This window comes from Squalius cephalus, assembly GCF_949319135.1.
Source record: "Squalius cephalus genome assembly, chromosome: 1".
In the NCBI taxonomy this organism is placed as follows: Eukaryota; Metazoa; Chordata; class Actinopteri; order Cypriniformes; family Leuciscidae; genus Squalius; species Squalius cephalus.
Genome location: NC_137122.1, coordinates 39,238,181 through 39,265,002, shown reverse-complemented (window position 1 = coordinate 39,265,002; position 26,822 = coordinate 39,238,181). Strand labels below are relative to the sequence as shown.

At 38.6% G+C, this 26,822-nt stretch overlaps 1 protein-coding gene across 1 annotated transcript; it reads left to right on the top strand.

Moving 5' to 3' along the window:
- Nucleotides 1-1,788: 1,788 nt before the first annotated feature.
- Nucleotides 1,789-25,866, top strand: ap2a1 (adaptor related protein complex 2 subunit alpha 1). Its single transcript, XM_079888187.1, has 22 exons — nt 1,789-2,586; nt 6,706-6,917; nt 10,090-10,283; nt 11,624-11,753; nt 11,904-12,005; nt 12,710-12,969; nt 13,105-13,273; nt 13,392-13,529; nt 13,606-13,788; nt 13,903-14,000; nt 14,185-14,416; nt 14,499-14,684; nt 18,291-18,424; nt 18,810-18,872; nt 19,298-19,369; nt 21,321-21,403; nt 21,648-21,738; nt 21,877-21,999; nt 22,083-22,199; nt 22,295-22,364; nt 23,232-23,366; nt 23,911-25,866. Exons 1-22 carry the CDS (start codon nt 2,520-2,522, stop codon nt 23,986-23,988), a joined length of 2,937 nt encoding a protein of 978 aa, XP_079744313.1. The 5' UTR covers nt 1,789-2,519; the 3' UTR covers nt 23,989-25,866.
- Nucleotides 25,867-26,822: the final 956 nt, after the last annotated feature.

Genomic DNA, 26,822 nt, shown 5'->3' with positions numbered 1-26,822 from the left:
TTGCACCCTGTTGACTTCAATGGGGCAAGTACTAAACTTTTAGCCTCTTAACATCCTTGATGTGTCATTACAAGTGCCCAGCCATGTGAGTGATTCCTTCAGAGTGAACGCGGGTGAATCTGACTGCAGTAGATGTGAAAGAGCATATGTTATCACGCGCGTGAACTCGACAATCGACTACTGTGGACTTCGACCGAAAACAGGAAGAAAATGTGCGCTGGCTGAATTAACATCATTTTTATTAATATCTTTCACATCTACTGCAGTCAGATTCACCCGTGTTCACTCTGAAGGAATCACTCACATGACCTGTGCACTTGTAATGACACATCAAGGATGTTAAGAGGCTAAAAGCAGGTTTAAATATTGCCCCATTGAAGTCAACAGGGTGCAAATTTTAAAAAGAGGATAACACGGTGTAGGCAACACCGATTTTTGTCGTTGTTCTCTGTACTGACAGCACTCCAAATTTACAAAAAAATGAGCTCAATGTTAAAATTGACCGGAGTTCTCCTTTAACTCAAGTTGACTGAATTGCTAAAACACTCAACCCCATTCTCTGAACCAAATTATCAATAGCCTAAACCAATTTGTCAAATAAATCACTCTTTCTGTAAAACATGAAACAAGTTCAGTTAAAACACTGTTCAAATCTCATGCACTCTTTTTGCAAAACTCTAAACACACTCTCATTAAAACACATTTCACACTGTGATTTCAACACAGGCAGGCAAAAGTTAAACACAACTACAACACTGTTGTCATCGTTTACACACAACGACTCAAAATTGTTTACACTTATTTCTAATGATTTGATTTTGAGCACAGATAAAATGGTTTTGAGGCAATTGTTTGATTTTGCCAGAAGAGTCAGAGGTTCTCTGAATGTGGCTTGAAAATTTGGTTTTGTGTTTGAGGTTTTGAGAAAGTGAGTGATGGTTTCAAGAAATGTGTTTTAGCAAATCAGAAAAACTGTTAAAAAAAAGAAGAAGAAAAAAAGAAAAGAAAAATGTGTGGAAACCCGTTGCCTTAAAATTATTAAGTAATAAACTTAATGCGTAATTGAAAAACTTGACAATTCCACATATTTTTTTTCAATTACGCATGTACCCAAGTTTACTTAGCCTACTTAATCATTTTTAGGCAAGGGGTCTCCACAATTTTTTAAAGTTAAGTCAACTGATAGCTTTTTACAGTGTATAGGAAAATGATTGCTTTATTGGCTTTAAGCAAATGAGCTCACCCTACCATTCTGCAATTTTGATTTTGTGGTTAAATTTAGACAATTCTGTGATTTTGATTCTGACAGTTGCTTATACCATCACATCAATGAATGAGAAGATAGATAGATAGATAGATAGATAGATAGATAGATAGATAGATAGATAGATAGATAGATAGATAGATAGATAGATAGATAGATAGATAGATAGATAGATAGATAGATATTGTAAGCGTACAATATTGTTTTGCACGATTATATAAATACTTGTTTATCCGCTCCACGCATTAAATTGCACTCTATTGCAATTAGCAGCTTTAAACCGGGGACCACCAATCGTCAGATTTAATTGGTATAATTTACAACCTCTCTTTTGGCAACTTATCACCATTCCCACATACTTGTACTTTGATACTTTCAACAGTGTCGATCTTGTTTTCAAGCCAATTAAAATGGTTAAAAAAAATTAATTGACGTTTAAACGGACAAATTATGCACTGAATGGCAGGGACAGAAGTGCAACTAGCCAATCGGATTACGAGTAGCGGTCTGGAGGCGGGACATCTGGGGAGGAAGCGCCAGAGCGAGCTCAGTGCCCGTTCTGTCACGAGCTCCGTCCGGGACACCGACCGAACGAAAAGTCTCGTACATTATTGACGGCTAAATATAGCATATAGCCATCTCTTTCTCGAGAAACAGGTCTGTCAGATTAGTTCGTCAAAGAGTAGAATTCCCCGTTGTCCTATCGCGGTCATTTGGGTGATGTATTCTAACATTTGATAGAGCTAGCCAGCTCGCTAGCTATTTGGCTAGCTTGCCGTGCGTGACTTAAAGCCAGAGAGGTAACGTTATCGATTGTTATTTTAACGCCATCGACATTTAGGCGCGTAACCATACATTAAAAACAACACGTTGGCTAGTTTTTTTTTAATTAGTCAGTGCCGCATCATCAGCTTTCGCCTTGCTTCGCTTTCCCATTGAAGAGAGTTCACAGGATTGAATGAATTAACGTTAGCCAACGGAAACACCAGTCGCGCTGCTGACTCCCCAGCTTCTCTCTCTCTCTCTCAGCCACTGCATTCAGCTCTTTTATTCCTAAACACTCTCGCTGCTACATAATTTGTGTGCTTTACGAGCGCTTAAAATTCAAGGCTAAATTCGCAGCTCGTGTTAGTGAGTTCGTGTTAGTTAGCCCGCTAGCTCGCTGTATTTTCCCGTTAAACCTGCGCCTCTGAACATCTGAAAGTCGTTTGTTTCGTGTTGAAGCCGGCCTGAAGAAGAAAACCCCTCTGCAAACATGCCGGCTGTGTCGAAGGGAGACGGAATGCGAGGATTAGCGGTGTTCATCTCGGACATCAGGAACTGTAAGTGTCCCTTCACACTCAAACACCATTAGTCATTTTCTTATGCGAACAGCTGCACTCAACTCTTCCTATATACGCCCTAAACTGAGTCAAATGGCCTATGATATGCTCTTCTTTGCTCCGTGATGCTTTTTAGCCAGAATTTAAGGTTGAAAGGAGCAGGTCCGATCAGTGGCTCTTGGTGAGGGAGGTCATGAGAAGAGTAATCGCGATCACTCATGCTCAGGCCCGCTAGCTTTAGCTCCGGTGATGGAGTGATGCTCGGTCGCCAGAGCCCGCTAGGCCGCCGCTCTCTCACTGCAGAGGATCTGTCCAGATCGCCTTGTCTCTGTTGCTCTTGTCTCCTTGACTAGCTGGATAGCGGTTGATATCGCTGCTCGCCAAGAGGACTTGTTTCAGATGTGTTTTTCACGATAATCCAGTTATCAAGCTGTCGCCTTGAGCTAAGCGTTATAGGAGGGTCATCTTGTTAAGGAGTCTGTAGTTTTCTGGATCTTGCCCGGGTTATTCCTCAAATTTTACCTCTTAATTTTACCTCTTAATCTTTCTTTAGGGTTTGAGACTAATAATTTTGTGGGTTTAAAGAGTGGCTGCAAGTAAGATTGATAGTGGTGAGCTTTTTGATCCACATTTTCTGTTGAACATCTAAAAAAAAGCTGTTAAAATAGCCAATTTCGAGGGTAACAACTTATGATACATTTTGTCATATAAGTGAGAGTGAATTGTTTTGCACTTATGTTAACAGTGGGAATCTGAGCTCTTGGCTTGAGTATTGTAATTTGTATCATACATCATATTTTGACACCACAAACACACCTAGTTCCAGGTGTCCTGTGAAATTGCTGTTTTTCTGGCATGCTGACTTGCTCTTCTTTTTTCAGTATGGTTGTGTATTTATACTTTATGATACCCAGATTTTATTTTAATGCCTTATGCACAAAACTTTGTGTAGCTTCCATACAAAAAAAAAAAAATATGCACACTATGGCATAGTTGATAATGCATGTGTTTGTGGAGATGATGTGCTCACTAGGAATCTAAATTGGACATTTCGTCATCGTGATACGGTCTGACGTTGATTCTCTTAGCCAGTGATATGATATTTGCAGATTTCGAAACATGCCACAATATGATTTGATTAGATCTTGGGGCCTGTGATCGATATTAAAATAATATGTAAATAATCATTTTTATTAACTTATAACTGCAACCCCCCTAAAAATAAAATGAACTTTTTAATTGATCTTATCCAAGTCTGTATGATGTATCCCAGCTCAGACACCACCAAAAGTTAAAAAAAACAATATAAAAATGTATATAAACATAAATAATGAAAAAAAAAGAAAATCAAGTCAAACATGAGATCATTAATAGTCTGATGACAGCTTTTCATTGGTCTGTGCAATAAGATACGCAATGTAAAACAGTCAAGAAAGTCTTCGGCAGCATCCGAAATCGCTTACTCTCTTGAGTAGGTAAGTACTTATTTTGAAGTACTGTAATTACTTCACGTTTGATAAAGTATGTTCTGCATATAATATGAATATAATCCAGTCGGTTGCTCTCCTCTAGCTTGATGGGACAGTAAAGTGTCCATCGTATGCATATTTCAGAATCTCGCCGGAAGTAGTAGGTCATCTGGGTACTTCTGCCTACTCTGTTATGAGTACTGTGGATTCGGACATATGCCTTTTGTCGCCTACTATATAGTAGGGAAGTAGGCTATGCGATTCCAAATGCAGCCGCCTTTGCTCTTTAAAATAAGATCAGTGTGCATTGTGGCTGTTTAGTAAATGGTTCTGCTCAATTTCTAATTCCACTAATTGGTATTCTCAACAGTATCATCATTTGAACATGACATGATTTGAATTAGCAATTTTCAGATACATTTCATTTCAGCATAATTGTGAGCTGGAGAATGACACAAATGCAAAATTAGAAAAGGATATGCGAATGCAATGTACATGCTGACATTCAATTTTTTAGATCATAGTCAGTTAATCATAACAAACACAGGATAGATTTGGGTCATTGATGCCTTTGAGGTGAGTCCATTTTTCAGTCAAGTTGTGCATTAAACTTTTGTGAGTGTGTTTAGTACAGTCTGATACACTTGATTTTTTTTCTCTGTTTATTCAGTTGTTTTGTCTAAGAGTTAGCAATGATTGGTGTTGGCTACAGTTGAAATCAGATTGCATGTTTCTGCAAGCTTTTGCACAGAGAAGCCAGCCATTAAACAGCTTGAACTTTAAGTTGGCTACCATCTACACTTGTAGGAATAAATGTGTTGACCCATGCCGCTTGCAGATATGTAATGTTACTTTGATGGAATGAGAGTGTATTCTGTGGATAAAAGCTAATTCAGTCCTTCATTGCTACCATAATAGAAAGATCAGTGAGTCATTTGCCGTTCTTATAAAACCAATGATCACTGCAAAAACTACATTTCTAATAATTCATCAAAAAGTGCATTGTGAAACAGTTTAATTCATTAGTTTCTAACTGGAATTATTAAAACTACAACACCAGTAAAAGAACATGTGCTTGTTCAAAGGTTATTGGACCAGGAGGGTCATAATACTGGATGATACTGCTTTTAGAAAAGACATTGCAGACACGATATTGCACCAAAATATAAAATCAGCACTAGGGGTGTAACGAGAAAAAAATAATTTAATTGTACTAGTATTCTCCACCCATGGTTGCACTGCGGTCCATCTTAAATCTGATGAACCTTCTTTAATATTTTTTGTTGAAAATAACGCATAAAACAGAAAAAGTTCGGCTAATGTATGTTTCTGCTGATGGATACGCATTCTGGCTTCCCAATACGTTACAACAGCGATGATCAAAACAACAACGCAAAAGAGAACTCGAACGCGCTGTAAGAAGATTTGTGTGCACTTGACCGAAGCACGCACACTGAAAGCCATGTGTCAGACAGCGCTCAAATATTGAGTCCTCTTTCAAGTCTTGCGCTTGAACTGATTAATTCACTCACGGATTGTCAACATGCTATTTATTTGTGCTGTTGTTTGTAATTTGATTGATTGGTCTTAGCTTCTTTATTTTTATTTGACAGTAGGCCTAGTCCTTTTTCCCCTGATCATTGCACATACCGAACCGTAAAGAAACCGTGACCCTAAAACCGTTGATGATAACCGAACCATGAGTAATCAGCACTACACTTTTTTTTGCATTTAGCAAAGGATTTATTTTCCCTGTAGCATCATCTCATGTAGCAGTTATTTTTATGTCATCAGATCCCTTTTTAAAAAGTGTATATACAAAGCTTGTATATGCACAAGAAGTGACATTGGAGGAAATAAGAAATCTGATGCTTTGCCCAAGGGTGACTGATGGAGCGAGCACAAGAAATGGTTTAACCTGCATGCTAATGGTGTAGTGGCTGTAGATTTATTATTATTATTTTTGTGGATACATGGTTGCAAGAACATGTTTGTATTGTTTGGTTCCATTTTGCTAGGCTTTTCCAGATATTTGAATTTTTTTACACACTGGGACTTAATCTTTCAGAGGACTTTATCCTGTTTAACCCCAAACCCCCCAAAAATGTGTTGCTATTTCCTGTCGTCTTTCCTGGTTTCCTGTCCTCTTCATTTACCATCATCTGCTCTTCTGGCCTTCCTTTAATTTCACTTTCAGTGCACTTATTTTCATAATATCTGTAATGACACAGCCATATGAGCTCATGTGTAAATCATGCCAGGGTTTTTGGTAATAACAATATGGCCTGTGTTTGTGGTGGTGGTGGTGTTGTTTTTTGTACTTGTAAGTCCTTATCTTTGTTCTTCTTTTTAATATGCTGGATTTGAATTATATTTTGAACATCCTTGAAACTGATTTATTGATTTTTGAAGATTCATTAAGCATTTTGATGCATAAGAATAATTCAATGTTCAAATGAAGGCTGGGAGGAATGCATATTTTTTTATGACCAAGCAGCTGTCTAAGCTGTACTGTGGTAAATGCAAGTAATTATCTAAATTTGGGGCAAAATATCAGCATCAGCTGTACATTTTGCCAGCTTTTGTTGTCTCCTGATATGTTCAGATCACCCAGTTATTATATCCCCCTGTTTTCTGTTCCTCTCCTCAGGTAAGAGTAAGGAAGCTGAGATCAAACGCATAAATAAAGAGTTAGCCAACATCCGCTCAAAGTTTAAAGGAGACAAGGCTTTGGATGGATACAGCAAGAAGAAGTATGTGTGCAAGCTGCTCTTCATCTTCCTCCTGGGCCACGACATTGACTTCGGCCACATGGAGGCTGTCAACCTGCTCAGCTCCAACAAGTACACTGAGAAACAGATTGTAAGTGGAGCTGTCTTAAAATATTCTACTGTGTGTGGATGTATATAGTAAACTCTTGAATGGGTGATGTGTTAAGGTGTTGTGAAATGTTTTTGTTGGCTTTTTTGGTCTTTTTTTATTTGTTGGAATTGCGCCATTGTTGACTTTGTGAGTGTGTGCAAGCATGTATGTTTGTGGTAAGTTATTGCACACTTTACTGCTGCTCACAGGCAGGTTAATTGCAGTTTTGGGCCAGAGTAAATGATGCAAAATATGACAACTGTACAGGACATAGTAGCTTATCTTTGGTGACATTGGTGTAGGGGTGTAGTTTTGTCACTTCACACAGAGAAACCCATAACATGCAGACTTCATATTTTAATAGCAGTCTTTTTGCTGTTTAATATTCACAGAGTCACGAATATCACGCAACTTTTGATTTATTCATCCGAATTTTGCTAAATTCTGTGACATTCTACATTAAACAGTAAATTCCATGACAGCATTACATAATTCCGTTCGTGTTTTACAGAAATTATAGGGCCCTAGATATAAAGGTGTGTGTATGGCTGCTTAACATTTAGTAAATGTGTTTTTGTAAGGGGAACAGATTTTTTTTTTTTTCATTCAGGATATGATTGTAGGGTACACAAAGGGCAGTAGCGTCTGAATTAATTAATTTATCCTGGTTTTCAGATGCCATTCACAATGCATCATCTGGTTAATTAGCCAACATATGCTGTTTCAAACCCTGCATACATGAACGTATAATAGTTTTATGTTATGTTATTTTACACTCTTGCGCAATGGCAAGATGTCATTAATGGACCTTAGCAGAGGCAAACTCTTTTCAGTGTTTTCTTTTAATGACACATACTCTCATATTTCTGCATAGAGAGAGACATGCAAGTCAACTGATATGCAGAATATTGACTACACTGTCAGAATAAACAGATCCAGTGTGCAGTGTGAACAGCCTGTGCAGTATTACTACCAATATACACTTTTCAGCAAGCATTTGTTAAATTGATCAAAGGTTACAGTGAAGACAATAATATTGCAAAAGATTTCTGTTTCAAATAAATGCTGTCCTTTTGAAGTTTCAAGTTATCAAAGAATCCTGACACAACTGTTTTCATCATTTATAATATTAAGAAAAGTTTCTTGGGCAGCATATCAGCACATTACACTGATTTCTGAAGGGTCATGTGACACAGAACAACTGGAGTAATGATGCTTTTAAAATATATTAATACAAAAAAGAGTTATATAAAATCATATTTTACAGTATTGCTGTTTTTGCTGAATTTTCGATCAAACAAATGCGCATGGTGAGCATAACTTTTCAAAAACATAAAAAAAAAAATCTTACTGTCCCCAGACTTTTGAATGATAGTGTAGAAAATGTATCTGAAATTTGAAAGTGATGACTCTAGAATACAGTTTTACTCTTGTGGAAGGGGCTTTCTCTTGATTTGAACATTTGGATGTGTCTGATGAATGTGGCCGTAGCTAGTGAGAATGGGCAACAGATGTGTTTTTTATCTTGTCAGAGAAGCTTAGTGGCACTCCATGCCATGTAAACCTACCATGATGTCTAATTATCTCCTGCTGATCAAACACCCACTCTAGCAGCCACACTCCCATCAGCCATCAGCTCTCTGCAGGGTAACTCTGACAGAAGTAGGCCACAATCTGAGCATGCTTCGGTACAAAAAAGGACTACATAACTGAGGGCCATTCGGAGTCAGCTTATCTTTTTCCTTGAAAAGGAAATGCATTGAAATAACATTTACAATGCAAACTAGACAACAACATGTGTTGTCACTAAACACCACATGGCCATAGCATTTGTTCTTGGATAACACTGTACATGGCAAAATGAATTAAATTTACCAAGGGCTAATGAATTGTAAAGGGGTTGCACTTTTATACGCTTTCGTGAACTAGAAACAAGATAAGGTCCTGTATCTTGTTAGCTTTTTGTAAAGGTCCTTTTCACTGCAAGACATTATACTATAATGTTGAAGAATGTGGTGATGTCATCTTGTTTTGACTTACTCCTACCATATGGGTCAAATATATTCAGTACACATTTCTCATGAGGTAAGCCCCAAAAAATGAGGTATCTTCACTCAAATATCTTTGTATAGAAGTCAAACAGGTTCACTATAATGTCTTATAGTTACCTATGATTCTTGAAATAAGAATTATAAGCACATTAAAATGGATTCCAAACCTGATTTAGGTCACCAAATTGTCTGCTGTATGGTAAGATTTAGTGTCTCAAACTAAACAAGGAGTCACAGCCTCCAGCTAACAGTTTCAACGCATCCATTAGCTGGAACATTCCACTGCTCTTCTGATATTAAATTCAGCCAATATGTTTTGGATGCTGAATTTTTTCGCTGAAGATTTTATTCATTTTTTAATTTTTTAATTTAACAAACAATTACATTCATTACATTCACAATTACATTCATACATCAACTAACAAACAAACAAACTAAAAAGTGCTTAATATATAACAATGAAATAAAATTAATATAAAATGGTGTTGGTTTTATAAAATGTATATAAAATATATATATATACACGTATGCATACATACAATACATACATACAATCGGCTATATATATATATATCTTCATCTTCCACACAGAATAAGGAAAAAGAACCAAAGTTTTCCTGAAAGAGACAGTCAGTTTTTTGTAAGTAAAAAATGCAAAGAATATTTCATTTTTGATAAGGTCAGTGAATTGTTATATTGGTGTTCAGATACACCGAATGGAGCAAATGATTGAATTTTGCAAGCTGATTGTTGTAGAATTTAAATCAGTTGATACTGATCATCTTGCAAGAAACATTCCTTCAAACCTTCAGATTTTAAAAGCACGTTCAACATCACGATGCAGCTAGAATGGAGAAGAGGCAATTTGAGTGAGCTTCAGCCCTTGCAGCAGTGAGGGAGAGACACATTAGTTCAGCGAGGGGGAAAATCTCTCTCTCGTGGTTTAGTGCTTATCCACCAAGCTCACAGGGCTGCTGCTCTGAGTCTGTTTGAAGATGACAGTTCTTCACTGATGCAGTCTTCATTTCAGCTTTACCGTACACTCATTTGCCCTCAGTCAGAGTGTGTGCAGTATAATCGTCAGCTTCTTTTTGTTATTTCGTCTTTTATTTGTTCTCCAGGGATATCTGTTCATCTCTGTGCTGGTAAACAGTAACAGTGAACTGATCAGACTGATTAACAATGCCATCAAGAACGACCTGTCCAGCCGAAACCCCACCTTCATGTGTCTGGCTCTGCACTGCATCGCCAACGTGGGCAGCAGAGAGATGGCCGAGGCCTTCGCTGGAGAGATTCCGCGCATCCTTGTGGCTGGGTGAGCAACTTGGTCCTGGTGCAAGTAGAGCTGCACGATTCATTGTTAAAAGATTGTGAATTCAAACACCCTTGCGGTCTTATTCTTAAATGTCAGCGATTCAGCTATGTCTATTAAACCTTTGAAAAGTACGATCACAGACGAACATTAAAATCTGCGTTGGCGCTGCCGCTGACCCAGACAGAATAGTTGTCATGTATAGGTATGAAACAGCTTCACAAACAGTCTTTTCAACCACACAGTATTGCTATTTCTGTGTTACAAATGTTCGTATTATTACAGATGTACGGGGATAAAAGTTTATAGTTTGGATAAACACTGATGTCTACGGTAGCGATCAAAATAGAGTAAATAACCTTTTGAAACTTGGCACTTCAAATAAAGATTGTATCAATTACATTGTTAGGCCAGTAGGTGGCGACAAGTTAATGTATTTGTCATGGTTTCGTTCATTCCAGAGATTCGTTCAAAAACACTAATTCATCCAGTAATGAAACAAGTGAAGTGTTTATGAGCAAGTCATTGGATCATTCATTCAACATGATTTTTATTTAGAAATATATATAATTAAAATAATTATTATTATTGTTTTTTAGTTGTGTTTTCAGAATCGTAGGAGAATCATTATCTCTATTTTAAACAAAAATACAATTTTAATTGTATCCAGAATCGTGCAGCTTTGACATGAGGGGATTTGAAGGACGTCACAAAGAAGGAACTAAATTGTGCAAGGGGAAAATAGGATTAATAAAACAGGAAGTGTATGTTTGTGGTGTCACTTTCTTGTTTTCTTGAGTTCAGTATTAGAGATTTTGATTTATGATTTATCTTTTTGTGTCTGTAGATTACAATTACAGGCTATTTTTTTTAAAGGCCATTTTCTCGAAACGAGTCAGAAATCTCCACATCAGTAGCACTTACGTACACCAAAATTCCCATTTTATTCCTATCTATATACTGAAGGTTTTTACAGTGGGGATTGCTCTTATAACCTCTTATTCACCTGTTTATACACTTTATGAATAAATTGATGGTGAAAATTATTATTTTTCTGGCTGTTGACAGTTTTTTCTGATTTCTGATTTAAAAAGAGATCCAAAATTAACTTTAATATTAACAAAATAAAACAATTTAAACCTAGCTTTAGCTGATGTTCAGATGTCTGTTCTGGAAATGTATGCAAATTATGCATATTTCATTAGATAATCAGCTGGGAAAAGTATGGTGATATTGGTGTTAATTTTTACCCTATTCACATATAGTGTCTTGCTCTAAGTGTTTTAATTTCAGTAGGTGAATGCTGCTGTAGATGGCTAATGTAGTTCCTATCCTAATGACAGAGATACGATGGACAGTGTGAAGCAGTCAGCCGCTCTTTGTTTGCTCCGCCTGTATAAGACCTCGCCAGACCTGGTGCTCATGGGAGAATGGACCTCTAGAGTGGTGCACCTGCTCAATGACCAGCACATGGTAAGTCTGACACACAGGAAGCACAACCTCATGATGTTCATACACATGCCCGTTTATATTGAAAATGTACACATTTATAGATCAGCATGTTTCTTTGTGGTTAATGTGCTTTTAAGGGGTTCTTAGTTTTCTGTTGTTCTTCTCTTTTAGGGTGTGGTCACTGCTGCAATCTCCCTGATCACATGTCTCAGCCAGAAGAACCCTGATGAGTTCAAGACCTGTGTGTCACTGGCTGTGTCACGTCTCAGCAGGGTGAGGGTTTGTGTGTGCATGCATGAGACTTTTCAAAAATGTTAAAACAATCTTTACAACCCCAAACTTTTGTAGTGTGTGTATATATAACTTAAATGTAGAGAGTTTAAAATTGTTAGGTTAGCATTACTTTATCATGGATTACTTCAAGTAAATAAGGCCATAGATGTTCAGCTGACAAAAAGGTTTGCTTCATGGAGATTTTGTCTACTGAGTCTTTAAGAAAGATGTTTCGTCTGCTGAACAATCAGTATGTTGTTAAACAACAGTACAATCCATTGAACACACTGTACTTCTATCCCTCACAGCCTTGTTTGGTTATGGTGTTATCCTCCTGACTAAGGTCTATTATATCCACAATTAATCAGCCATTTTTGTTAAACCATCAGAAGAAATTTTTTTCAATAAACAGAACTCCCCAAAAATGTAAGTTTAAAATGTTACATTCAAATATTGATTTTGAAAAAATAATTCAAATCTGTTCAATTTTCTGTCAGCATTTAATAAATGTGTAAAAAAAAAAAAAAAAAAATGTCTGCACAGCAGAAGTCTGTTTTTGGTTGATTCTGCCAGCTTTTCATGGTTGTGCAGCAAATTGCCAGTTCCACTGACTAGTTTTATTTGCGATGTTTTTCATATGGAAAAACAAAATTCTTTGCAACACCAGATTTATCTTGTGTTTGATTGTCTTTTTCCATTCTTAGATTGTGTCCTCAGCATCCACTGACCTGCAGGACTACACCTACTACTTCGTTCCTGCTCCGTGGCTGTCCTGCAAGCTGCTGCGACTGCTGCAGTGCTACCCGCCGCCTGAAGATGGTGCTGTGAAGGGACGACTGGTGGAGTGTCTGGAGACCATCCTCAACAAAGCCCAAGAGCCACCCAAATCCAAGAAGGTTCAGCACTCCAATGCCAAGAATGCCATCTTATTCGAAGCCATCTCTCTCATCATCCACTATGACAGGTGCACATTGTCTCCATTTCTCACCTAGAGGGCATTGTTTAAAACGATCTGCTATGATGTTTTGATTGGTTTTATCTGTATTTAGCATTTCATCGTTTTACTTAAACTCTATTCATGGCCCTTGTTTCTCCACAGCGAGCCGAATCTTCTTGTTCGGGCATGTAACCAGCTGGGGCAGTTCTTACAGCACAGAGAGACCAATCTGCGCTACTTGGCCCTGGAAAGCATGTGCACCCTTGCCAGCTCTGAGTTTTCCCATGAGGCAGTTAAAACGCATATAGAGACAGTCATCAATGCCCTGAAGGTAAGTGGCTAGATTCTTCAGTCTTAAGAAACTAAAAATGCTCATTTAAATGACAGATTCCTGTTATCATTCATGAACACTGTTTATAACCATTTAATTCTATTTATCTTGCTGGCAGACTGAGAGGGATGTCAGTGTGCGTCAGAGAGCTGCTGACCTCCTCTATGCCATGTGCGATCGCAGCAATGCCAAGCAGATTGTCGCCGAGATGCTGAGTTACCTGGAGACAGCAGACTACTCCATCAGAGAGGAAATGGTGTGTGACTCTTCATCTCTACCGTATCTCTTCAGTCGTAGGTCATTGTTAAAATGAGTGACTGTTGTGTCTGTAGGTACTGAAGGTTGCCATCCTGGCAGAGAAATATGCAGTAGACTACTCCTGGTATGTGGACACCATTCTGAACCTAATCCGCATTGCTGGGGATTACGTCAGTGAGGAAGTGTGGTACCGCGTCATCCAGATCGTCATCAACCGTGATGATGTGCAGGGATATGCAGCCAAGACAGTCTTTGAGGTAAATGACACCAGATGTTTACTACTTGTCCAAAGATCCAAAAAAATTGGTTTCCACCATCATTGCGATACTTCATGCAACACTTGGATTTCTGCTCTCTTTTAATTTCCATAGGCTTTGCAGGCTCCAGCTTGTCATGAGAATATGGTGAAGGTTGGAGGCTACATCCTGGGGGAGTTTGGTAACCTTATTGCTGGTGATCCTCGTTCCAGGTGAGTTCTTTAACCACTCATAGCAATGTTTTCTAACTTTGCACTTTGGTTTTATAGATGTGTTTTATTGTTGTATTGATGATGTCCTCTTGTTCTTTTTTGTCTCTTTTTCATTTTCCATCATCTTTCCATCAAATTGCACTATGCTTCCACTCATCTCACCTCTATCCTTCCATCTCACTAGTCCTCTGGTGCAGTTTAACCTGCTCCACTCCAAGTTTCACCTGTGTTCAGTCCCCACGCGTGCCCTGCTGCTTTCTGCCTATATTAAGTTCATTAATCTGTTCCCGGAGACAAAGAGCACCATTCAGGAAGTGCTGCGCTCTGACAGCCAGATCAGGAACAGTGATGTCGAGCTGCAGCAGAGAGCTGTGGAGTATCTCAAACTTTCCTCCATTGCCAGCACTGATGTCCTGGTGAGACCTTTTGCACATATTTTGTTGATTTGTTTGACACCATTTATTTGTTTGCATAATATCACTGTGTGTAACTGCGTAGGCCACAGTGCTTGAGGAGATGCCTCCATTCCCAGAGAGAGAGTCGTCCATCCTGGCCAAGCTGAAAAAGAAGAAAGGACCAGGAGCCGTGTCTGTGAATGAACTAGAGGAGGGCAAGAGAGAGGGAGAACTCAATGGAGGGGGGGAGAGAGGAGGAGACAACTCCGGCATTGCTGCATCTAATGCTGTGAGGGACACAAACACACATGGATGATGTTGCTTGAGATATACATACATGCATACACACACACATACATATATATATATATATATATATATATATGGGCTGTCCAAATTAACGCATTAACACACACACATATATAATAAAGCCGCTTCAGACAGTGCTTGAACGGACAAAAACACAAACTTATGCTAAAATGGCCATTTTGTCGAGTATCCTCGTAAGAACAAGCTTAAAGGGATAGTTCACCCAAAAATGAAAATTATCCCATGATTTACTCACCCTGAAGCCATCTTAGGTGTATATGACATTCTTCTTTCAGACGAATACAATCGGAGTTATATTTTAAAATGTCCTGGCTCGTCTAAGCTTTATAATGGGAGTGTATGGGCACCATTTTTGTCCATACAAGTGCATCCATCCATCATAAAAGTGTCCCAAACGGCTCCGAGGGGTTAATAAAGGCCTTCTGAAGCGCAGCGATGCATTGGTGTAAGAAAAATATCCATATTTATAACTTTATAAACTAGAATCACTGGCTTTCGTAATTCGTACGTGAGTCTAGTTCCGGCCGAAGAGAGACCTTTGACCCGTCTCATGACGCAATGACGAACGTGGAAGCGCAGAGGATAGAGCAAAACAAAACACCAGTCATGAATTAGAAGTAGGGATGGCGAAAACTAAAAATTTTCTTGACCGACCACCGAGCCTCATTAGCCGGTTGAAACCGGTTAACCGATTAGTTTAAAATATAGGGCTGTGCGCATGAGCAATAGTCACATCGCCGGAACATGCGATGTGAAGGGTAGTAGTAGCACCCATGGTGTATTAAGAGAATGATATTTCGTACTAAAAAGAAAGTCAAAATCAGCTATTTGGGACTATTTCGTCTACAAAAAGGAGGATGTTGACTGGAGTGTTATAAAGTTGTGGATGGTTGTCTTTTTTAAAAAGTCTTTTGTCTTTTATTTTTCGTGTTCGCATTTGAGGAAAAAACTATTTTACGTGACAGTTCTCCATTACGGACGCGACCGCTCAAAGCGGCACTAAAAGACTGCTTTAAAACTTTCACAGAGACCTCAAACAGAAAGCACAAAGCCTTTCTTTAAAACGAATTTCGTTTTGTATTAATTGTATCTTAATTTTAATCAGCGTTTCATTATCCAATTTTCTCGATTTAATAAAAAAAAGTAAATATAGCAGATAGATATCACGACATGGAGGCGCCAGCGCCTGAACTGGAGCTAACATTAAGCTATCATCCATAAACCGAAACTCAACGTATAAGGTAGCTTACTCGTCTCACACACCTAAAAAAAATAGAAATATATCTATTATCTACAGAAATCTCTACTTTTAAACAGAACCATTCAAAACAAAATAAAACGATTTAATCCGTGAAATGTGTATTTCTCTCCGGCGCGTTCACTAACTGCGAAGATCGCAAGTCAGATTTCATCTTTGCAGCCGACACAGAAAACACTTGTTTATTAATAGATAATTAAAATGTCTCATCGCAATATTTTACATATTCATAATCATTACTTTTGCTGGTTCTTTGTGACAGCTTTTAGGTGCCGTTTACATGAACGCGTCACTGCACCAGCACCGAAAACAGAGAGAGAGAGAATAAGATTTTTTTGTACTTATTTTGAGGAATGAACAAACAAACATCTGTTAAGAGCGCCGCCACGTTGGACTGCGTAGAACGTTCACCGAATTCTGACAGAAATATGTTCTAATTTTGGAATAAAAATATTAAGTGACCTTTTTGTCACTTGTAATGAAGCTTGCTTATTAGTGAAATTATTAATATCATGGAATGGTAATTATTGACTTTAGCCTGGATTGATCATGACTCGCAATATATATCGTTGGGAAAAAACTATCAAAATGTAGGCTAATTTTTTCCCAATATCTAATATTTTCCCAATATTGTACAATATCGTGCCTGCAATTTCGCAACTCTGTCGCATCTCTCTGCCGCTCTGCCTCCCGCTTTGGCTACCTTTCTCACCCGAAGAGGCTTGCGGGTGTCGCGTTTTAAGGTGATCATAGTTGATGTGTTACTACTGTATTTAAGCACTGTATCACACAAGTTGCAACTTACATCTGTGTCATTCTTTTTGGTGAAATGGTCCCACACACTTCTTTACACGCTTCATCCTGTCGTCTGCCCTGGCTCTAACCTCGAGTGTTTTAGCCTGTAGCCTTTACTTTTCGCAAACCCTGTGAGCGCGCGAACCCAAACGCTGTGACCTCGCGCCAAATGTTTTTATTGGTTTATTAAATACAAACAGGTGAGTTATGAAAAATTGAGTGTGAGGGATTTGTTCACTTCACACAAAAACATCTTGGAATGAGATGGCTAACTGTAGTAGAGTAAAGTCCACTGTCTATAATAGCCTAATTTAGATAACTTTTTTTTTTTTTTTTTTAACCGACTACCGACAACTTTGACCGGTCAACGTTGATACGGTCAACCATCGGTCAAACGGTCATCGGTTAACATCCCTAATTAGAAGTCTAAAACTCGAATTTTTAAAGAGAAATGTCAGAGGAGTTCGAGTTTGTTGCCAGCCCTATTTGTTTAAACTGCGAGAGGCATCTACTCACCTAAGCTTATGCTACTCCTACATCCTACGTCATGCATCGGAACTCGACTCTCTCATGAACGTGCGGACAGATGTTACCAGAAGCTAATAATTACAGTTTATAAAGCTATAATTATGGATATTTTTCTTACAAAAAGGCATCAATTTGCTACAGAAGGCCTTTATTAACCCCCTGGCGCCGTATGGATTAATTTTATGATGGATGGATGGATGTGCTTTTTTGGGGCTTTAAAATCTCAGGTACTATTCACTCCCATTATACAGCTTGGAAGAGCCAGGATATTTTTTAATATAACTCCAATTGTGTTTGGCTGAAAGAAAAAATACACCTAAGATGGCTTGAGGGTGAGTAAATCATGGGATAATTAAATTTTTTGGGTGAACTAACCCTTTAAGTATATCTGACTGATATTAAAAGTGATCTGTCACATTTAGTATTGTTTTTACATGCTTTATAGGGTCAGATTTATCTGTAATAGCTAATATAATAGACCAGCATGATCAAAATTACTGCCCACCCAAAATGTAGTCCAGACATTACTCAAAAACAAAGCACAATGTACAGTTCTGTTTTTGATTATCTTGCTACTCAGCATCTCAAAACTAAATGTTTTTGCCAGTAACTTGACAAATCAAATTTTTCGTAAAGTGCTCATTTTATCAACCAAGTTCCTTATAAACATGATTTTGTTTCTAGTCACACTGGTGCATCAGATAAGAGCTGCCAATTTCAGACAGCACTTACCACTTTTGTGGGCAGTATACATCAGATGGTCAGAGCATCTACTCTAAGGCAGTCTGTGGGCTGAGGCTGAAACTAATATGTGGCAGACTTAAGCAGCTGCACATGTTTACGTTGTTACAGGGAAGTGAGTCAGCAAATACTGAGAACAATTCCTGAGAAAACACCCACCCACTGCACACATCATGATTCAAACACTTCAGCATCTCCTTATTAAACCGAAATCCAATGCAATGAACGCTCTTTTTCTTTCAGTCCACTCCATCCCCATCTGCCGATCTGCTGGGTCTCCGCACGGTACCCCCTGTTACCGCCGCCGCTCCCAGCGCAGGCAGCTTATTGGTTGATGTTTTCTCAGAGGCTGGTGTCAATGATGATGGCTTCCTGAGGTAAATAAGAATCCGGTTCATTAGCATCCTGTTTTCAGTCCACTGTAATTGCTTTAATTAACTGAAGTGAAGTACACTAATATTTTAACATGTCCAGATGTTCAGAGCTTGCATATACGTCTGTCAGGCTTTCTGCTCTTCTGTCGTTTCACTTTCTATCGCTTGTTCTTCTTCTTGTCTTCCTCTTTGTGTGTTGTGTAATCTTGTTGTGTCCTTTATCTTGCTGCGTATGTGACTGTCTTTCTCTTTTCTTGCTTCTTTTTTCTCTTTCTCTTTCCCTCCCTTTTCCATCTCCCTCATTTTGGTGTGTGTGCGCGCACATGTTTGTGTGTATGCGTGAACGTGTGTGCGTCTCACGTCCTTGCTTTTCATTGGACGATGGCAGAGATCTGGAACCCCCTACTGAAAGCTCTGACTCCCTATTGGCCGAGGGTCCTGGTGACTCGGAGTAAGGGGCCAGTGGTTGACTACAGTGTCAATATGTTACAGCAAAACTTACTGACAGTCACATATAAACACTTAATTGTTTGGTTATTTATAGATGTTGTTGTGTAAATGTGTTCTTTTCTGTTTGTGTCTGTGGAGTATTTTCTATTTGTGTGCTGTGTGGTTGTAATATGAATTGCTAACATTTTATTTGCCACAGATGTAATGCCTGTACTAACCTCTGCCTTTTCTCTTTCTCTCCCCTTTCTTGCTTCCTACTTTGGCTTCACTCTACACTTGTTCTCGTTTTACCGGCTCACCACTTTCTAACATCCTTAATTTGTTATAACCATCTGTGCCTTTTCACACTTAACACTTCTCACCCCTCTCTTCATCTCCTGGGGCCGCTCTCTGTTCTCTCTCCATTCTTGGCTTTCGGTCTCTCAGCTCTGCTCCTCCCTCTGCGGTCTCTGAAGATCCTGCTCCTCCTCTGCCTGAGTCAAACGAACTGCTCAACAAGTAAGAGCTCACTCGCCTACTTCACTGCCTCCATTCAGTCACCCGACCATCTCAGACAACCATCACCAGAAGCCTCTTTCGTATTATACCTCCTTCTCTTTTTCTCCTTGGTTGTTGTATGTTACTGTTAATCTTAGGCATGTAGTGTAGAAGCTGTTTGGCAGTATTTTTCATTTATTACAAATATTTCAATTTTTTATTAGTATTAAATATACATTGCTGTTCAAATTTTTGGGGTCAGTAAGTGTTTTTTTTGAAAGAAGTGAATACTTTTTCATCAAGGATGCATTAAATTGCTCAAAAGTGACAGTAAAGACTGTTATAATGTTACAAAAGATTTCTATTTAAAATAAATGCTGTTCTTTTGAACTTTCTGTTTATCAGAGATTCCTAAAAAAAGTTATGGTTTCCACAAAAAATGTAAACAACTGTTTTTAACATTTAATAATAATACATGTTTCTTGATCAGCAAATCAGTGTATTAAGATGATTTCTGAAGGACACTGAAGACTGGAGTAATGATGCTGAAAATTCATCTTTGATATCTCAGGAATTACATTTTAAGATATATTCGAACCGAAAATGGTTATTTTAAATTGCAATATTATTTCACAATATTGCTTCTTGATCAAATAAATGCAGCCTTGGTAGCCATAAGAGATTTCTTTCAGACCCAAAACTTTTAAACGGTAGTGTCTATGTAAGAAACAACAACAACATAGCAGTAATTATTTAATGTTGCGAAAAGCCTTCTTGTATTCCGTGCTGCAGAATTAGACCTATAATCTATGTATCATGACCGTTAATTTTAGTGACAATTATAAATGTAAATGTAAACATGATCAAATCAAGTAGTTATTTTTCAGTAAGTCTGCACTCACTCAAAATCTTTAACCCATGAAACCTATAACCTGTGTCTGCTTGCACATTGTGGACACTTCTGCTTGGACTCAAAGGGTTAGTTCAACTTATGTCATCATTTACTCACCCTCAAGTAGTTTCAGACCTGTATGAATTTCTTTAAGTTGAATTTCCCAACAGTTGATGGGCCCCATTGACTTTCATAGTAGGAAAAAAATACTATGGAAGCCAATGGGGCCCATCAACTGTTTGGTTCAAAATATCTTCTTTTGTGTTCAGCAGATGAAAGAAATTCATACAGGTTTGGAACAACTTGAGGGTGAGTAAATGATGACAGAATTTTCAGTTTTGGGTGAACTATCCCTTTAAGGCATGTGTATAGATGTACTCCAATATAAGAATCCCTTTGTGCTACTTTTATTTATAGGCATAGTAGAGTGTTGGCAGGAAATCTTGTTAGATGGGCTTGTCTGGCCCCAATAAGCTTCATGGCTATGTGTCACAGCATGTGCTCTAACTACTAGTTCACAGCTCCAATACTTGTGCTTATTATTTTATCAGATGAGAGAGACCATGGCACTACATAGTCAACCATATTCGGTAGCTCTGATGATTGCCTACTCTTTTTTGCTTAGCTTCAGATGACTGTCTCTTGACTCTCGGGTCTCCCTTTCAACACCCACCCTCCTCTCAGTGTCTTATGCTGCATTCACGTGCTCTTCGGATGGTCCTATTCCCTTAAGGGGAAGTCGTTCTTCCAGTGCTGATGTGTTTGGCTTGACTTGCCTGTTAGAGTGAACACTTGCTAAATTTTCTAGCTTATCCAAGTCCCTTAGCATGAACAGAAGCTAATTGCATCTTTTACTAACACTGTTGGTAATTACCTGTTTTACTGATCATAACAAAATCATAACAAAATAACATTAAAGATCAAATAAAAAAATTGGGAGTGAGTTTAAGGTGAATTTTCCCAGCTCATGTTTTTGATCATTCTTCCAACACGTGAACCCACCATTAAAAAAACAGCACCATTGCTAGCTGTCCCTGCGAGTTTTTCTGCCTCACAAACACTCTTATCTCTTGCCCTCAGGTTTGTGTGTAAGAACAATGGAGTTCTGTTTGAGAATCAGCTGCTACAGATCGGCATAAAGTCTGAATATCGCCAGAACTTGGGTGAGTCACAACATCTGCAAAATTTGAATTGCATCATCTGGAGGTATATGTCAGCTGACTTCTGGACTATGTCATCAAGTTAATTGTATTTTAACCTGCGTTTACAAGAGATTGTGGTTTCAATGTACACATTTTTGCTGTTCTGGCTTATTTTTAATCTATTGTGTTAGCAGTATAAAAACCTGATACCATGTTAATATTTGACTTGGTATTCAAATTGTGTGTATGTTGCCTCACCTTCCAGGGCGGATGTATCTGTTCTATGGCAATAAGACGTCAGTGCAGTTTGTAACCTTCACGACCACAGTCACCTGCCCAGGAGAGCTACAATCTCATATCCTTCACATTCAAACATGCCAACACATGTTCATTCCTCCTTATACACGTTGTGATAAAGTGAGCTTTTTTTGTCATGTCGATTATCTGAGGATGCTGGTTTGTTGATTCGTTGCAATACCTTGACTGATCCCACAGCTCAACGTTCAGACTAAAACAGTGGAGCCTCTCATAGAAGGAGGTGCTCAGGTGCAGCAGGTCATCAACATCGAGTGTCTGACTGACTTCCTTGAAGCACCGCTCCTCAACATCAAGTTCAGGTGACAGATGCACGCATTTCAATGGTTTACGATGGTAAATCAACATGCACTCTGAGGTTTACAAAGCTTTCATGCTGTCTCAGGTATGGCGGAGCTCTCCAGAACCTCACACTCAAGCTGCCCGTTACCATAAACAAGTTCTTCCAGCCCACAGAGATGGCATCACACGACTTCTTTCAGCGCTGGAAACAGCTCAGCCAGTAGGTGTTTGTGTGTACACATAAGACAGATTACTGTTTACATACATCACAAACTGTTCTCTAAATGAGAAACATGTTCAATTCTCCCCTCACAGGCCTCAGCAAGAAGCACAGAAGATCTTCAAGGCCAACCATGCCATGGACACCGAAGTGCTCAAAGCTAAGGTGAGTTGACACCGCCTTACATTCACTTGTGTTTGTAATGCCATACTAGACTGCGTACTCTACGGTATATACTGTACACCACACAAAAGTGGCCATTTTCAAATAGTAGTATGCAGAATTGCCACATTACCTTATTATTTTGCATGGTTAATTCAGTTGTCTCAGAAATAAATTATTGTTTTGCATTTTTAATCTGAGTTTGTGTGAAAATGTGTTAACTTCAATTCAGTGAAATAATGATTCAAGAAAAAGATTATGGATATATTATTTAGGTTTATACATCACAAGAAAATGGATAGTCGAGTGCATTGTATTGTGGGATACAGTGTTATCTGCTCTGAATGCTACATATTTTGGGATATGTGGTCAAGTATCTGGTTATTCTATGCATACAACATATTTGCACATTTTGCATACTATATATACTGCAATATCAGATTTTCACTACATGATTATCATGGCCAAAAGAAACTGTATTAACTGTACAAAAAGAACGTACTGTTGATCGGCACTTCACACTGACATCACAAAAACTCTCACATCGGCAAACTAACTTTTTCCGGGTGCGGGTAGAGCGCATTGCTTTCGTCCGTGATCTCCAACATGATTTTGTGCTGCAGTAGTAGCTACACATGTTTTATCACATGGCAACCAGTGTTGGGGTGCAATACCACCACTTACTATGTTGCGAAGTCAATCAGATTATTTACAATATTAATGTATGTGTAGTATTAGCATGATATTTAATTTTTTATTATCGTCAATACTGGTATATTGCGACACCCCATGCAGAAATAGTCCTGCAGACAAGAGTTCACTTCATTTGATTCTCATCTTTCGTCTTCCCTTCTCCCTTACATTTCATAGTTACTGGGATTGGGCATGGCTCTCTTGGAGAACGTGGATCCAAACCCAGAGAACTTTGTGTGTGCTGGAGTGATCCAAACCAAGGCCCAGCAAGTGGGTTCTCTGCTAAGACTCGAGCCCAACGCACAAGCCCAGGTATGAAAAGACATTCGTTTTATGTAAATATATGTATCCATATTACACAAACAAAAGGAAAGGGAAAAAAAAACAACGAAATGCCACAAGCATCAAAAGTCTTGACAGTCCCTCCCTGCTGCTATGGAGCACAGGTTTCTTTCCAAGTCAGTTTTATTGCATCTTACTGTTGTCTGTGTGTCTCTGTGCCTGCTGATGCAACTCAAGTCTGGGGAGCAGGTAACACATTCATCCTGCCACCCCTCTCAACCCAAAAACCTCCCATCCTCCCTCCCTCCCTCCCTCTCTTGTGATTTCACTCCATGTCTGGTAGTAAAACCCAGTTCATTTGGCGTGACAGCAGCGTCCTTCTCTTTGTATATGTGGAGTTTCCTTTGTCCATAGTGCAAGTTTACATTTAGTCTATGTATCAACAATATGGATCAGACACGCATTCGGAAAGCGGAATGAGCGTCTTATCTGCACAATTGATGTTTCTTCCTCAATTGTTTGTGTGTCTGCATTTACATTTGGTGTAATGCTCTTTATTCTCTCTCTGTCTCAGATGTACCGGTTGACCCTGCGCAGCAGTAAGGACACTGTCTCCCAGCGTCTTTGTGAGCTGCTGGCGGAACAGTTCTAGAAAGCCAGCCGAGACTAGCACCATCTAGAACCGACACGCAGACCAGACCAGACCAGCGTTCCACCTGAAAGGCCCCAGAATAAAGATTCTACAAAAAGCATTCATGCATAAGGGAAAAAGTAGCTGTCAGCCTCTGGCAGCCATATTACTGTCCTTCTGATAATGATTATTATTATTACTGTTATTATCATCAGCGCTGCCCTTCTTGTTTTTATCGGTGTTTACCTGTGTGTGAGCAATGGAACGAAAGGAAGCGTGTTTGTTTTTTTCGTACATGTGTGAAAGAGTCATGATGATAGTTCCGTTCTCCGTCCTGCCTGTTCAACGATCAACTCCTGTGCTTGTGTTGACAGCTTGTGTGTGTGTATGTGTGTATGTTGTGGGTTAAGGGGGAGGGAGAAAAGTATGGCAAAAAGATGGAAGTGGAGCAAGTCTTCCCTCTCTCCTGTTTTATCCGCAAAGTTTCAACCGCAAAAACTGCACATTAGCTGTTTCTTTGGAACATTCCCTTGTAAAAGCAAAAAACAACAAAAAAAAAAACAATCTCAATACACTAACGCAATGGCACTTCTCTAAAAGAGGCCAGAATCACTAACCCTCATCGCTTTATCTCTCTCGCTTTCCTCCTGAAATCAGATTCAGAGCTATTGGTGTACATAGAGAAATTTAAAGTAAAAAAAGATTCCACATGCATTTACAGTTTATTGCATCGTACACGCGTTCCTTCCGACATAGAAATGGCCAGTGCACTTTAAGAGGCTTTGAGAGGAAAGGCTTTTATAGTCCCGACCCTTTTTTCCTGTTCTTGTCCTATGTATTCAGTACTCTTCCTGACCCCCATTATCTGACAATGTTTATTGAAAAAAAAAAATCTCTATATATAAATATATATAAACCATGTAAATGATTACCCTTCATGGTTGCATTTGTATGTCTCTTTATTGTTTTTGATAGTGGTGTATTGTCGGTGTGTTTGTATGCTTTCTTAAATGGTCTAATGTTTTTTTTTTTGCTTTTGTTTTGGACATTCCATTCTGTACTACGAGTGAATGGGCATACCGTTTCAGGTTAGTTGTACAGTGTTAAACGAGCTGGGGAGGAACTAGAATCAGAAAGAGGAAGTGAAGCAGAGAGAAGGTCAGGTCCGCCAGTGTGTGAGTTTCTGCACGTGAAGAGTGCAACTGCTGTGGACCTTTATGTAAATGTTGTCTCTTTTTTTTGGTAATATCGTTAAAAAAAAACATCTGGAAGACATTGACGACATCATTCTTCCAGCACAGTTATTGACTGAAATGAATAGTAGATAGTGGTTACCTCATTACTAAATCTTTACACAACACACACGCACTATTAACTTTTGAGTGGTGACTGACCACAGCTGGAGACCCACATTTTCTTTTGCCGAGCTAAAACCTGGGAAAGCACTTAGTTTGTGAAAAGTCATCGCATACACACAGTTGTACACACATTCTTAGGCCTAGAGGACGGGGGGCTTAAGGGGGAGCACTGGACCAAAGCAGCTGCCAACTGTCAATCACGTACAGGGATCATAACGATTTTGGTCAGCATCATTTGGTGAGAGTGTGGTGTTAATCTGTGTGATTCTTGTGTAAAAATATAATGGAATTTATGCGACATAGTCATGTTAGTTCAGCTGGGGGTCACGCTTCCCTCGATGCAGTACTGGGGACATTGTCATTGTAGTTGATTAGAGTCACAGTCATGGTGTGTGTGTTTCTGTGTGTGCGCGTGTCTATGCAGTATCCGCTAGCTAATGCAGCCCCAGTGTATCGCTGTTCAACCTGTCAGATACCTGTGTTAGATTAAATTTACTCTGTACTGAATAATGTGAAAGTAAAATTATGCCATATACTCGAACCAGGAGTTTTCTTTGTGTGTGTGTGTGTGTGTGTGTTAGGGATGGGCACAGATATTAGGAGGGCTGACAGCTGAATCTCACACATGCACAATGCACAAAATAGTATCTCTCAGCACATCATGGTCTAGGCCCGACTCCAGCTCTAAGATGTTAGGTGGCCCATAACAAAGGTTTAAAAATGTAACAATAGTATTAATGGCTATGGTGGTCTATAGAATAAAATAATTCTAATTATTTTCAACCAGAAAGCAGAATGGAATAGTAAAAATGTAAACTTTGGTTAACTTGTTTTTATAATCAAACTTGATATTTTTACTATTCTATTCTTTCAGGTAGGAATTTAGATTTTCTTCTATCTTCAGGTTTATGCATCTAACAACACTTTAGAAAACAAGATGCTGTCAAATTTAAAGAAAATATTTTATACATAAGTGTTATTTGTTTCACAGTATAATTTTTATTTTTGGACCTGAAATAAGACCCAAAGCCATAAGACTCAGGGTGGGCCAAGCTTATGATTAGCTTGACCTGCACATTTAGTTTAAAAGATATGATGCATCTGTCCAGTAAACATGCAAAACCCTTTTATGCAAGATTTTAAAGACAATGTCTTACCATCCCATTATTGTAAATTAATTTGCCTGGTTAAATGGAAAATGCAAGACGGCTGTTTAGTAGTCCAGTATGGTATAGCATAAATACAGTTGAATAAATTCACATTAATTTAAGTTGAATGTTTTTTTTGCAGCTGTAGCTCGAGAAATAAAATTCATTGTGGTACAACATAACAACACATGACATAATTCATATATAACGTAATGTTTGATGCAGGCTGCAGTGCACTACGTGAGGTTGTTTAAAATAGTATAAATATTATATCAATAGGTAAATGTGGACTAGTGAACTAAGCGTTCTGAATTATACATTTTGTTTACCAGAGAAACTGCTCGCATGG